We start from the raw sequence: 13,131 nt of genomic DNA, 5'->3' as shown, positions 1-13,131 counted from the left end.
ATGTAAGCAAATTCAGAAACATGCGTCTCCTCCTGGAAGTTAGATCAAGGCTTTCTTGCACCGGTGGGGCAATTGTGGAAGCCTTTAATTTCAAGCTTCAACAGTATCAAATCCTCTTTTTTGCCTCAAGACTCCAACCAGTTGGCGGTGGCCCCCTCAACAATCCCAAACTGCATTATTGCAATGCATTTCCTGGTGGTCTGCCAGAAGTAGAAATAGTTCAACCACACATGACACAGAACTGGCAATTCAAAAAGGGCAAATGAAGGAACTTTTTTACTCCCTACTTTGGCTACCTGTAACATATGGAATCATACTCAAGTTTTTGACACATGTTTAAATGTTAGACAGGATGTGTGTGCGCTCTCTAGCTTACAAAGTGATCAGGTATACACCTGAGGACAACCAATCAACGTCAGCTAGAGCGATGGGCGAGGAGTCAAAGCACAGAACTCTTCCTCACCAGGTTCACGACCAAAAAAACCCTCCTCCTCATTAAGAGGGTTTTAAAAATCTGGATGTCTGGCAAATTTCACTTGATGCTCCATAGAGTGTACATCACTTTGTTGCCCAGCTGCGGTTATGTCCGCTACGTGCAGGGTATACATTAAAAAAAAGAATAAAATAAAGAGATGCAATAGGATGTGAATGGGAGTTGTGTGGGTTACAGGCGTGTGAATGGGTTACTTCCAAATAATATAAATGCTGGAATACACAGCTCTATCGCTGATAGGCCTTCAGTCAATTTTAGGAAAACCTTCCATTACATTTGACACTAACTAGTAAAATTGTGAAAAATTGAATGATTACGGCTGTGTGAGCTGATTTCCTGCTGTCCAGACCTTTAGATAATATTGCCTTAGTGGAACATCCTAAAAAAATGGTCAAAAACGCATTATTGGAAACATTATTCCTCATTTTCTCAGTATGGATTTTCTCTAACCGAGATGAATTCCTCTGGAAGGAAAGGGACAGGCCATGTATTAGGGCCGCTGTGAGAAACAGGGACAGAGAGAGCGAGGAAAGACTTCCGAGTGTGAGGGCATCAGCCAGAGTGAGTGCACTTGTCTTTGCAAGAAGGGCCAGAGGCCCCCTACAGCAAATGACTGAACCACAAACAACATTTGATGTCTCGTTTAAAGCATAATCGAACATCATGATTTTTGCATGGCGCGAGTGACCCTATTCTACGAACTTTACTTTGTTAATGAGCAGTGGAAGCTGAGCCATGTGAAGAGCTATTAGGGCAGAACAATCAATGATTAAAGGTTAATTGGAGTCTCGACAAGCGCAAAATGAGGCACAATCAGCGAGCCAAGAAATGCTACTGGGAAACAATTCGCTGCAAAAGCTTGGAAGAAGCCAGAAAAACACATTTGTATATGTATAAGTATAACATGGCCTTAACCCATTTTATTTAAGGAGATACGTATTTTAAGGAGATAAGGATTAGTGGCTACAGTACTGGCTTTAGGATATAGGTTCGAATCCTAGCCCTGCCACTTGATTGAAAATGGTGTGATTGTGAGCAGATAACTTAACCTACTGTACCTAAAAATGAAAAGTAATGAAAAATATAATGTACTTCTAGGGAAATGTACTTCGGATGAAGCTGGAATCACACTGTGCCAACACAGCGCCGACAATAGAACGAAGGCGGCATTAGCACGCATTGGTTCAGCACGTAAGTCATATCGACAACTTGCTTTTGGGGGTGGGCGGGCGCATTGGTGGAATGGTGTTGGGTTTAAAGTCCAACGCCGTCCATACTGATACAGACTGGAGCTGGAATAGTAAATTAAACTATTCCACCATCAAGCACCCCGCTAAGGCAAGTCATTAAAACGACTTGCGTGCTGAACAAATACCTCTTGTAGACACGTTCATGCTTAAGAAGACGTTCTGAACACATGCGTCCTAAACGCATGCAGAATACCCTCATACATTCATCCTTGTACAATTCAAAGGTGTAATTCCCCAGGTGATCTACATAATCTTGCATGCATCCTCCGTTAATGTATAGCACACCTTTTATAACCAGCTGTGCTTGTGCTATATTAATACCAAATACATACGTACATAGGCAAAATAGGAACAACTTACGTAGTTCTCCTACTTTAAGGATTTCACACAGCATCTTCGTCAGCTCGATACTACTCCGACCAAAGGGGCACTCGTGCTTATCCTCCCGGCTGCTGTTTTCCAGAACAATCTGTGGACACAAAACAGAAATATTTACAAGCAGGAAGGGCGCGGTCAAGGATGCAGATATGCTTTGAAATAGAGAAGGATTTAAGCAATAGGAGTTTGCCCTTTGAAGCTGCGAAGCAAGGTATTGTAAGGGGTTTGAAAGTGTATCGCATAAATCACAAATACACCAGGGGGTATGAAAAGGCCTGCATGACTGCTGGATTGCAGCTCTCAAGCACTCCATGTGATGTATGCTGGACAAGCATAACAACCCCTCTGCTGGTACGGCGACGCTCTTATACATTAGCAGCAGCACTTTACCTACCTGACAGAATATTCGAGTGGCGCTGAAAGCTCTGCAGCGACTGTTCACAAAATGTATATGTAAAGGAAGAAAAAAAAGCGTGGGCGCGAATATACACAGATATTATGTAAGATGTATTCTAGGAGACATTATTAAATCAAGTCATGCTAAAAACAAGGATAAGAGATCCCAGGAAAGATCCAGGAGAGCAGGAAACAGGCCACCGTTGCAGGCTAAACCCTTACCCTCGAGCTGGCTCCATTATATGCATGATATATAAATGCATCTGATATATTCAAAACCTGCATTGACAAGGCCCTCCAGGGCCTATGTTGAATGTTACTGATAAACAGTGCTGATTGCTCGGAATTTGAGTGACCTAAGTTTAATTTTAAAATTGAATCAGTAAAATAGTTAATACAAAAACATAAAGAAATGTTACCAACCCAAAAGGAAACAAAAAAAAAAGCAGATAATGCAGTAGCCACCTACACTGAAACATCACTGCTTTCTGACAAAGTATGGGAGCACCCTGGAATGTGCCCTACAGGTTACCATGTCTTTTTTTACTGGTAACTGTGTTATGTTATTGGGTTTCTTATACCACCACATGCCTAGCCTACAATCGAAATTTTGGGGAACGCATGCAGGCTGGTCGACAAGCTAACTCGACAACCACTGGCAAAGCCAACAGGTGTAGCCTACGTGACCCATTGGCTTTGGCAATGGTTCTGTAGCCAAGCTGTAAAGCTTCCCCGAAGCTGTGCAGCAAAGATAAACACGAAATAAAGCCTGTCAAGCAGTCAGCTTCGTCAATTTGTAGAAACGAGCACAGCACTGGATAGGCAAAAAATAAGCGGGCAAATGAAATGACAGGAAAGCCAACCAATGGCAAAGCAACGGACGGGCTTCAAGCTCCTGTATGTTCATGGTAAGCCCATTATATGTTTTTCGCAACCGGACAGCTACAGGTCTGGTAGACTCATTCAGAACAGAAGCTGATTCTGGCAATAACAATGAAATATCTTCACCAATTCTGGACCAACTGCTCTTGCTGCCTCTTAAATGGTAGACTGATTTCAAAGTATTACATATAATCCACAGGGTGATTTAAACAAGTGGCAAACATATTAATTTAATACATATTTTTCTTATTGTTCAGTCACTTTTCTTTGCTATTCGATTAGTCATTTTTGAGACACAAAGCTTTAAAAACTACAGCGTCATCCCTTTTGAAAGTCATGCATGGCGGTTTAGAGAATTTCAGTTTTGGTAGGCCATTCCAGAATCAAAACTGAACTTCCAAACTTCATCTTCATGTTTTTTTGCTGGCTTTACACCTCTCCTTCTGAAGAAGCCAGTTGAAGGCAAGTGGCACTGTTAGGAATGGCGTCTATAGTTGGCAGAGGTATGCACCTTAGACCAAGTAGGGGCCTTCCTCCTCCTAGTCAGGATAAGGGAGTTGCACACTTTAGATTACCCCTGCTCACCCCCTTGGTACCTTGGCATGAGCAGACAGGCTTATCCCAAAGGCGTGTAAAGTATTTGCACCCAGACACATAGTAACACAGTGAAAACACTGCAAATTGACCACCACACCAGTTTAGAACAATAAAGTATCTTTATCTAAACCAAACAAGACCATGACAACAAAAAATCCAATAAACACAATTCGAAATAAGATTTTTAAAAGGTTTCCAGCAACTCTGTCGATAGAAATCTATGGATGCGTGATTTTATACAATGCACCTTCAGATGCGTCAAAATTCACAAGGCCAGACATTTGCCAAGAAGGGAAGCATCGAAAAAAACAGTTGGGCGTCAGTTCCGGAGTCCTTGAGGAGGCGATGCGACAGTTCTGCTGCACGGTATAGAAGTGATGCGTCAAATTCGTACTGTAGGGGGAAGTAATGAGTAGATTCCAAGATGGTTCTGGTCTGTGGGCGATGCATCAGAAAAGTTGCTGCACAGGTGCGATGCGTGGAAATCCGAGATGCGCTGGAGGGCAATGCGGCGGCAGGAAACAGGCTTTGAGTTGATTTCTTCAGTCGCAGTCCCACGATGCGTCGATGCTTTCAGCCGCACAGCAGGGCCTGCATCGGGGTCAGTGGAGTGATCTTGGACTCCGGAGATCGGTGCACAGGACTCGGCGAGCAGCAGATTTTCAGCCACTGGCAGGTGCTGAGTCGATTCTTTGGCCGCATGGCGGTGGTGCATGGATATTCTTCCCGTACGGCAGAGCGGCATCTGGAAAACAGGCGCTGGAAGGTCAATGTGTTGATTTTCTTGGTTTCTTCAAGCTCTTTCAGCTCCCAGCAACAGGAACAACCTACAGAGGCCAAGAACTGGAACAGGCACCTCCTGGCTGGTCAGAAATCCCCAGCAGTGGAGTTCAGGGATGCTGGTGGTGAAGTCTTTGTGCCCCTGAGACTTCAGAAAAGGAGGCAAGCACACACAAGCCCTTGGAGAATCTTCACAATGAGGTTCACAGCAAGGTTCCAGTCTGACCTCTCCTTGGCAGAAGCAGAAGCTGCAGGCCAACCAGGCAAAGCAAAACACAGCAAAGGGGCAGCCTCCTCCTCACAGCTCTTCCTTGGCAGAGGTTCCTCTTGATTCCAGAAGTAAAGGTTTGGAGTTTTAGGTCTACTATTTATACCCCATTTTATGTTTGTAGTGTTTGTTGCAAGAATCTCTGAGCTCAGTAAAAAACAGTTCCGTCCTCCCTGGTTCAGCTTCACTACAGGAGGTGGAAACAGCATTGTGTAGAGCAGACACAGCCTATTCAGGTGCTTTTGAAAACTCCTTCCACCACTATAAATGCAGAAAGGTCTATTCAGCCTGGCTATGAGTCACCCAGGAAAGGAAGGACACACCTCAACTCCCCCTTGTGACTGTCTAGAGTGAATGCACGTCCCAAACTCCTGTCACTCCAAAACCAGACAGTGAATCCACAAACAGGCAGGGGCACACAGGATGGTTAAACAAGAAAATGCCCACTTTCTAAAAGCAGCATTTAAAAATTTAAAAACAATGTTTACTAAAAAGTGTGTTAGTAGATTCTGAATTCAGAGAGCCTAAACTCCAAATCTCTATCTCGTCCCAATGGAAAGTTGCACTTGTAAGATGTAACAAGGCACTCCCATGATAACCTATTGGACAGACAGCCCGAAAAACTATATGCACGGTATTTCACTATCAGGACATGTAAAACACACCAGACCAAGTCCGACCTTTCACATACATTGCACCTTGCCCATGGGGGTACCTTGGGCATACCTGAGGGGTGCCCTACATGTAAGAAAATGGAAGGGAAGGTAAGGGCCTTGCAAGTGAGTGCACATGCCAGGTTTACGTGGCAGGTAAAACTGCACACAGACACAACAGTAGCAGGTCTAAGACACATTTACAGGGCTACTTATGTAGGTGGGAAAAATCAGTGCTGCAGGCCCACTAGTAGCATTTAATTTACAGGCTCTCTGCCCCCACAGTGCACCAGTTAATCAAATATGCCAATTATGGATAACCAATCATAATCCCAATTTACACAGGGAGCACTTGCGCTTTGCCCAAAGCCTCAAAGCCAACAAAAACGAAATCCAGCACACAGTCAAAAATGTAGGAGGTAAGATGGCGAGCGGGTGAGACGCGACCCGCTCGTCTCCCGATTCCCGTCTGCCGGCCTGGGCACTTCCCGGCGCAATCAGTGAGCGGCGGGCCCCTGGAATCCCTGTAGTAGGCGGCAGGCACACGGGGATGTGTTGAGGGGCCATTTCTCGCAGCTAATCACCACTGAAACAGCGCCTGCGGATGCCGAGCTCCGGACCCTAAGATGGTGGTGCGGCCCTCGCTGAGGGCTTGAGAAGGCGGCAACGGCGCCGAGAGTGCCCCCGTGAAGCGCAGGACGACCCTGGCGACCTGCCGATCCCCGGATTTAACTGAGGCGGCATAGCGGGCACATCCTGGACGTCTGGTGAGGGTGACGCTGACAACGCGGCTGAGCCCTGAATGGAGGGGCCGGCGACCTCAAGGGTGACCCCCCCCGGATGCGGCGAGTGCGGCCTCGCGCACAAGGCCACAACAGCGATGATCAGTGGTGGCGGCTGCAAGGCCAGAGGTGAGAGACCCGGTGCTTCCCGGCGATTTTCCCCTGCCGGCGAGAGCCAGTTTCCGGACCAGGCGCACACCAGATTGTCGCCCGAGAAGAGGGGCATTGGCTCAGACAGACACATCCGGAGTCCCGTGGGGCGAAATGAGAAAGACACCGGTACTGTCATTGGTTAACCCCTGCTTTGAGGGAGCCTGGGACCAGGAATGGCCTGGAATGAGGTCTTACAAGACCTAGTCCTGTGCCTGAAGCATTGGGGGGCAAGAGAGGGGGGTGATAGTGCCCCAGCACGTGACGCCTCCTCGCACCTGAGGGCCGCCCTACTGTGCTACACGACTTGGGCTATTCAGCACAGGGCGGTGGAAGAAGAAGAGGGCAAGCCCTGCCTGGAGAAGATGGCTCTATGGGGGACGCTGCTACACCCGCAAGTCCCTTGAGGGGGGAGAACCGTGGATTCACCCTTCTACCAAAAGCGCAACAATAGAGTTCTCCTGGCTGGAAGTGCCAGGGGTAAGCACTGCCGAGCCCTCCCTTAACACTCTCCCTCATCTCTAGGAGGTGCCCCCTCCCAAACTCTGTGCTTAGACCCGGCCTCTCCACGTATCCGACCTACAATCACCTCAGAAGCAGGAGGCGAAGCGAGAAGCCACCGGTTCCCAGAGCTGCGTGGGGTTGTGTGCCTCCCGAGGCCCCCCCGCCCGCTCAGGGGTTGACTCACTTGCACCTGCAATTACTCTACCCCAAGTTGGAGGTCCAGACATGTCCACTACGAGGGGAAAGAGGGACAAAGAAAAGGAGAAGGGGAAAGATGACTGGACTGTGAAGGACTTGTTCGCCAAAATGTCGGGTGCGACCAGTGGGGGGGGGCCGTGTCTCCCTGGCTCGGCCCGGGGGGCAGGAGATGGACCAGGCGGACAAGCCGGTCACAAGAGCCTTTCTTTTCCAGTTGTTCTCGGCGTTGAGAGATGATCTTCATATTCTTAAAAAAAGAATTTGCCGATAAAATGAAGGGAGTACGCAGAGATCTGGACGTGGTGGGCGAACGGGTGTCGTCTATGGAGGATCTCGCAATGAAGAAATCGAACACCTGCAGCAAGAAGTGATACGATTGCACATACAACAAATCGACTTTCAGGTCCATGCAGAAGATTTGGAAAATCGCTCCCGCAGGAACAACATTAGGGTGAGAGGTGTTCCCTCCAATGAAGAAAAAAACTATGTCCACGGGTACCTTCAGGAACTGTTTCGTCATGTGCTATAAGAAACCCAAGACTTTGCTATCAAAATCGGCGGGGCCCGCAGGGTCTGCCTGCAGCGAAAGGCCCCAGCACCTCCCCCTGATATCCTGGCTTACCTACCGGATTTTCAGCTTAAAGAACTTATCCTGCAGAAAGCACGCCATGCCCAGCCATTGGTCTTCAGAGGCCATACCGTAGCGTTATATCAGGACTTGGCGGCCTCCACCCTCCAGAAATGTAGGGACTTTCGGTTGGTCACATCCCACCTTCGCAACCAAGGCATCTCCTATTCGGGCATCCATTCCGCCTCATTTTCAACACGACAGATACGCTCCCTGCAAGAGGCCTGCCGACTCCTGGGCATTGAGCAAGACCCCCCCGGGCGAAGCCTTGAGCCAAGACAGGAAAGATCGACAGGAGAGGTGGCAGAGAGTTGGAGGCAGGTGCAGGCCTGGGACCCCTTCGAAGCCGAACTCAGAGACGATGGCGCTGGAACGTAAAGCAGAGCTGGCATCCCTGACGGCCGACTCTGGACTTGAGGCCGATGGGGTCAGATAAGTGTATCAGAGCATAGCCGGAGGGTGGCGGGCGGGCGGGGACAGGAAAGACACCGTCGGCCACAAATGCACCCCACTGACTGTCTTACTGAGGGGACGTGGTCTCGTACTACAACTTATGGACACTTGGTGTGTTTTCTTCTGTTGGTTTTGTTGGGGTTAAGGTGGGGGAGAGGGACGTCCGTTATCCAGGATCTCCAGTCGCCAGATATATTGGGGACCCCCTGATGCTATCAAGATAACGCTAGTAGGCCACCCTTGGCATTCCATGTACACATGTTGTAGCTCTCTTGGACTGGGAATATGCTTACATCTGGCACTCTGCATAGCTTACACAGTCCTCTTTCCCCCAATATAGTGCCTGTGAAAATTCTTACAATTAATGTAAAAGGGCTTAACAATCCCGTGAAGAGACGAGCGGTGTTGTTGTATTTGGAGAACGCGGAGGCGGACGCGTGTCTCCTACAAGAGACTCATCTCCTGCCCGGGAAAGCCCACCGTATGCGGTCCAAGGCCTTCCCTCTTCAGTACTTCTCTTCCTCGGGGGAGAAAAAAGCCGGGGTGGCCATCCTTATCTCTAGACGATATAAGGGGGTGGTGAAGGAAAAAGTGGCTGAGCTCAAGGGGAGGCTGTTGGCTTACACTCTTCAATTTGGTAATCACTCCCTGATGATCAGCTCCCTTTACGCCCCTAACTCTGGGCAGGAGCACTTTCCCCAGGCTGCCCTGGCAGACGTATTGGCACCACAGGGACGCATGACACTAGTGGGAGGGGACCTCAACATAGTCATGGACACCGAATTGGACAGGTCACATGCAACTTTCTTCCAGGGAGGGGAACTCTCACGGGATGGGAAGAGGTGGTACGGGAACTGGGCTGGATTGTCATTTGGAGGGCGGCACATCCCACATCACGACAATATACATTCTATTCTCATGCCCATAAGTCTTACGCCCGACTTGACCACTTTCTTGGGACCAAGGAGGTTAATGCCGTGGTGCGGGCGACATGCATTGAACCTAAGGTTCTCTCGGATCATGACGCTTTATCGGTTCAGGTCTTGCTGAACCCCACTACACACAGGACCGGAGGTTGGCGGCCTAAAGAGCACATGCTCTATAACAAGGAGGTAGAACAGCAACTTCTTACATGCATTAGGGACTACCTCACCATAAACGACACACCAGACATTGCAATCACGACACTGTGGGGAGCATTGAAAGCAGTGGTACGAGGGGAACTCATAGGGATCGCATCGGCCAACAACGGAGAGCGCAAGGAGGTGAGGGCCAAACTGGCAGCACAGGTACGGGAACTTGAATGGGTACACAGAAGGACTGGGGCCCCTCGGGTCTGGAGACAGTTGAAAGCGGCGAGGGCACAACTGGCCGCCCTCGATTTGGACAGGGCAGAATATGCGGAGGTCAGCTTCAAACATTCCTACTACGTTGGGGGGGGAGACTGCACGGGTCGGCTCCTGGCCAGTCGCCTACGGGCCCAGAGACAGCAAGCACATGTTGCCTCACTTCAGAGAGAGGGCTGGGGAGGAAAAATTAAGGGGAATGTAGAGATAGCACAAGAATTCCGTGACTTCTACCAGAAACTTTACTCTGTGGAACCAAGTTCCGGTCACGCTGCAACGGCTTACTTGTAATCTATTTCTATGTCAGCGCTGTCTCCCACCCAGGCCACATCACTAGATGTCCCCATCCGCATAGAAGAGGTCATCACGGCGATCTCATGCTTGTAATTGCTTAAGTCCCCGGGCCCCGACGGGTTCCCTTCTCTGTTCTACAAGAAATGTTGCACTATCCTAGCACCAATACTGACTAGGCTTTTCAACTCGTTCGGAAGCTCAACCCAGATTCCAGGACCATCCTGGAGGCAGCCATAGTGGTATTGCCCAAGCCTGGTAAGGAGAAACAACAATGCAGCGCGTACCGCCCGATATCTCTATTAAAAGTAGATTTTAAACTCTTCACTGGCATCTTGGCGACTCGATTGAGCCTCCACATGCCTAATTTGATAGAACCCGACCAGGGGGGGTTTATTCAATCCAGCCAATGCAGAGATTATACGAAGAGGATGCTCCATCTTGTGGATAAGGCACATCAGACGCAAATGGATGCCCTCTTGTTAACGATCGATGCTGAGAAAGCGTTCGATCGGGTGGACTGGGGGTTCCTGGGTTCCACAATGGAGCAATTCTGCCTGGGGAAGCGGTTCCGGGAGTGGGTGGGCTGTTGCTACGCCGCACCCACGCCTGCATCAGAGTCAATGGCATCTCCTCTACACATTTTGCTATTCAGAGGGGGACCAGGCAGGGCTGCCCGCTGTCACAGTTATTATTCGCCTTATTTATCGAACCACTGGCGCAGCGGGTCAGAGACTTCCAAAATATCAAGGAGATCCCATTTGGAGGGGAAACCCACCCCATCAGCCACTACGCTGATGATGTACTGGCGGCTCTAGAGGTACCCATACTCTCCCTCCCCGCCTTCATGGAGGAGCTGGACGCCTTTAGCCAGGTACCTGGCTTTCGGGTTAATGTAGGCAAATCCTTGGCACTGCTCCTCGGCTCCACTGCACCCCACAAGCGGGCACAGGCACTTGCTGGCATCCCTTTATGGAAGGTCACCTTTCTTCGGAGGACCCAGCGGCCACGAGGCCTAATAGGCTCTCCGATCACCAAGTCAGTACTGGCGGCCTGGGATGGGGTGGCGACCTCTAAGAATCTAACGACTTTTCCTTCCCCGCTAACTCCCCTGTTTGGCAACAGCGACTTCACCCCCGGGTTGCCTGTTAAATTATTTCATGCTTGGCGCGACACCTCCTGCCGCTCGGTCAGCTATTTATTTGATCTATCTGGGGTGATTTCATTTAACCAACTGAAGCTCCACTACGGGATCCCAGAGACCGAAAGAATGAGGTATATGCAGATATGCCACTGGGTTCTTCAACCTGGGATGCGGGAACAGGGTGGTCGCAAATTGGCTAAATACGAGAAATGGTTGATCACTAAATTAACAGATAACGGCATTATATCAGAAATGTACGACATGCTCCGGGGCGGACCGGGCCCACAGGCCACCCCGAGCCAACGCGTGGGCAATAGAGTTGGGCGGTGATCTCTCCGCAAAGGACTGGGAAGGCATTTATTACAGAGCAAAGCATACTGCCCCGTAATGTCGCTAGCATTGAGACCGCCATGAAGATAAAGACATATTGGTATCTCACACCGGCTGAAGGGGCTGTGACAATGAGGGTACTTTACTTCACATACTGTGTGCTTGCCCCAAGCTGACTGCCTATTGGTCCCAAATCCTGGACGAGATAGACAACTTGTTTGATACCAAAAATCCACGGCTCCCGGTAAATGTGGTCCTAGGCCTTCCCAATCCCATCACACTCCCCCTAAAGAGCAGGAAAGGGCGAAAGATGGGGTTGGCATTGGGGGAAACTCTACAGAATATGTTGACGCACTGGGGACGGCTACTTCCCCCACATATGTGGGGTGGCTACAGAGTATATGGCATATTATTGGGATGGAACGCATATCTGCCACACTGAGTAGTTCAGCTTACTTGTTTCAGAAACTGTGGAGACCATTTCTGAAACAGCTTTTAGCAGAATGTAATGAAGTCACGCAGCCCAAGTACCTGAGGGCGTTGCATCTCTCCGATCTAGGGACGGAGCGGACATAGGCCTCCACTGGATGAGAGGGTCTCTTAGGGTTGGGGGACAAAAGGGGGTCGGTCAGGGGTCGAGGGATAACGGACAGGGGGTGGGGGAGTGTTTCGGGTTTTTATTTTACATGCACACTGCTTTCCATGGTTATGCAAGGTTTCTCCTGCCCTATAGGGACACGGCTGTACAAATTTCTTTGCAAGCATTACATTTCTTGTACATCGACTAAACGATTGTATGATAGAGCATATTGCATACTATTGCTATGGTGGATGGTATGTTTTCTGTTTTTGAAAATGTTAATAAAAACACTTAAACATAAAAATACAGGAGGTAGAAGCAAACAATCAAGGGAAACCACACCAAGGATTCAAAGTCTAACAGGCACAATGCAACCAACCCTTAATAAACCACAACCTAACAAACCGGAATGTGGTTAAAGTATCATGAAAAGATGTGCTAAAATAAACACATTGAGATTCAAAGCTGTACCCACCTCTATGTCAGCAACGGGTTAATGAAGAAAACCCCACTAGTGCCCAGAATTTATATTAATATAAGCAATGTAGCAAAACTGAATACCAATAAGCTAATATACAAGTAATGAATTATGACTTTGGGAAGCTATCTGGGGCCTGAAACCTGGGAAAACTCCAGGTCCGGATGGCCTTCCACTTAAATATCACTCATCCTTCTGCTATATACTATCTCATCTGCTTCAACTTTATATGGAGGCAATATGGGTGGGGTCCTTTCCACAGGAACTTGACTTGAAGACTATTGTTGTCATCTCCAAGACCGACCAACCATCTACGAACTGTGGGGCGTACCACCCCATTTAAAAAAATTAATACAGTCTTCAAACTCTTCGAAAAAAATCCTTGCGATTCGGCTCCAGATGGTTATTGGGTCCCTAATCCACGAGGACCAATGTCTTTTTAAGCCTGGCCATGGCACGAAACACTGTATACAGCACCTACAGGTTGCTCTCACTCACATGGACAGGCTTCCTACTGACACTGCCTTACTACTTTTCGATTTTGAAAAAG

At 48.7% G+C, this 13,131-nt stretch overlaps 1 protein-coding gene across 6 annotated transcripts in view; it reads right to left on the bottom strand.

The window, feature by feature from the left end:
* Nucleotides 1–13,131, bottom strand: part of ELMO1 (engulfment and cell motility 1) — a 1,282,006-nt gene that overhangs the window by 560,345 nt on the left and 708,530 nt on the right. For all 6 annotated transcript variants that reach the window (XM_085607465.1, XM_085607469.1, XM_085607468.1 and 3 more), the window contains one exon: nt 2,104–2,212. In XM_085607465.1, the coding sequence (XP_085463591.1) occupies nt 2,104–2,212 (109 nt within the window). The remainder of the gene's footprint in view (nt 1–2,103; nt 2,213–13,131) is intronic.

The sequence above is a fragment of the Triturus cristatus genome, chromosome 5_2, assembly GCF_964204655.1.
Source record: "Triturus cristatus chromosome 5_2, aTriCri1.1, whole genome shotgun sequence".
NCBI classification, from domain to species: Eukaryota; Metazoa; Chordata; class Amphibia; order Caudata; family Salamandridae; genus Triturus; species Triturus cristatus.
This window is presented reverse-complemented; position numbering and strand designations above follow the sequence as displayed.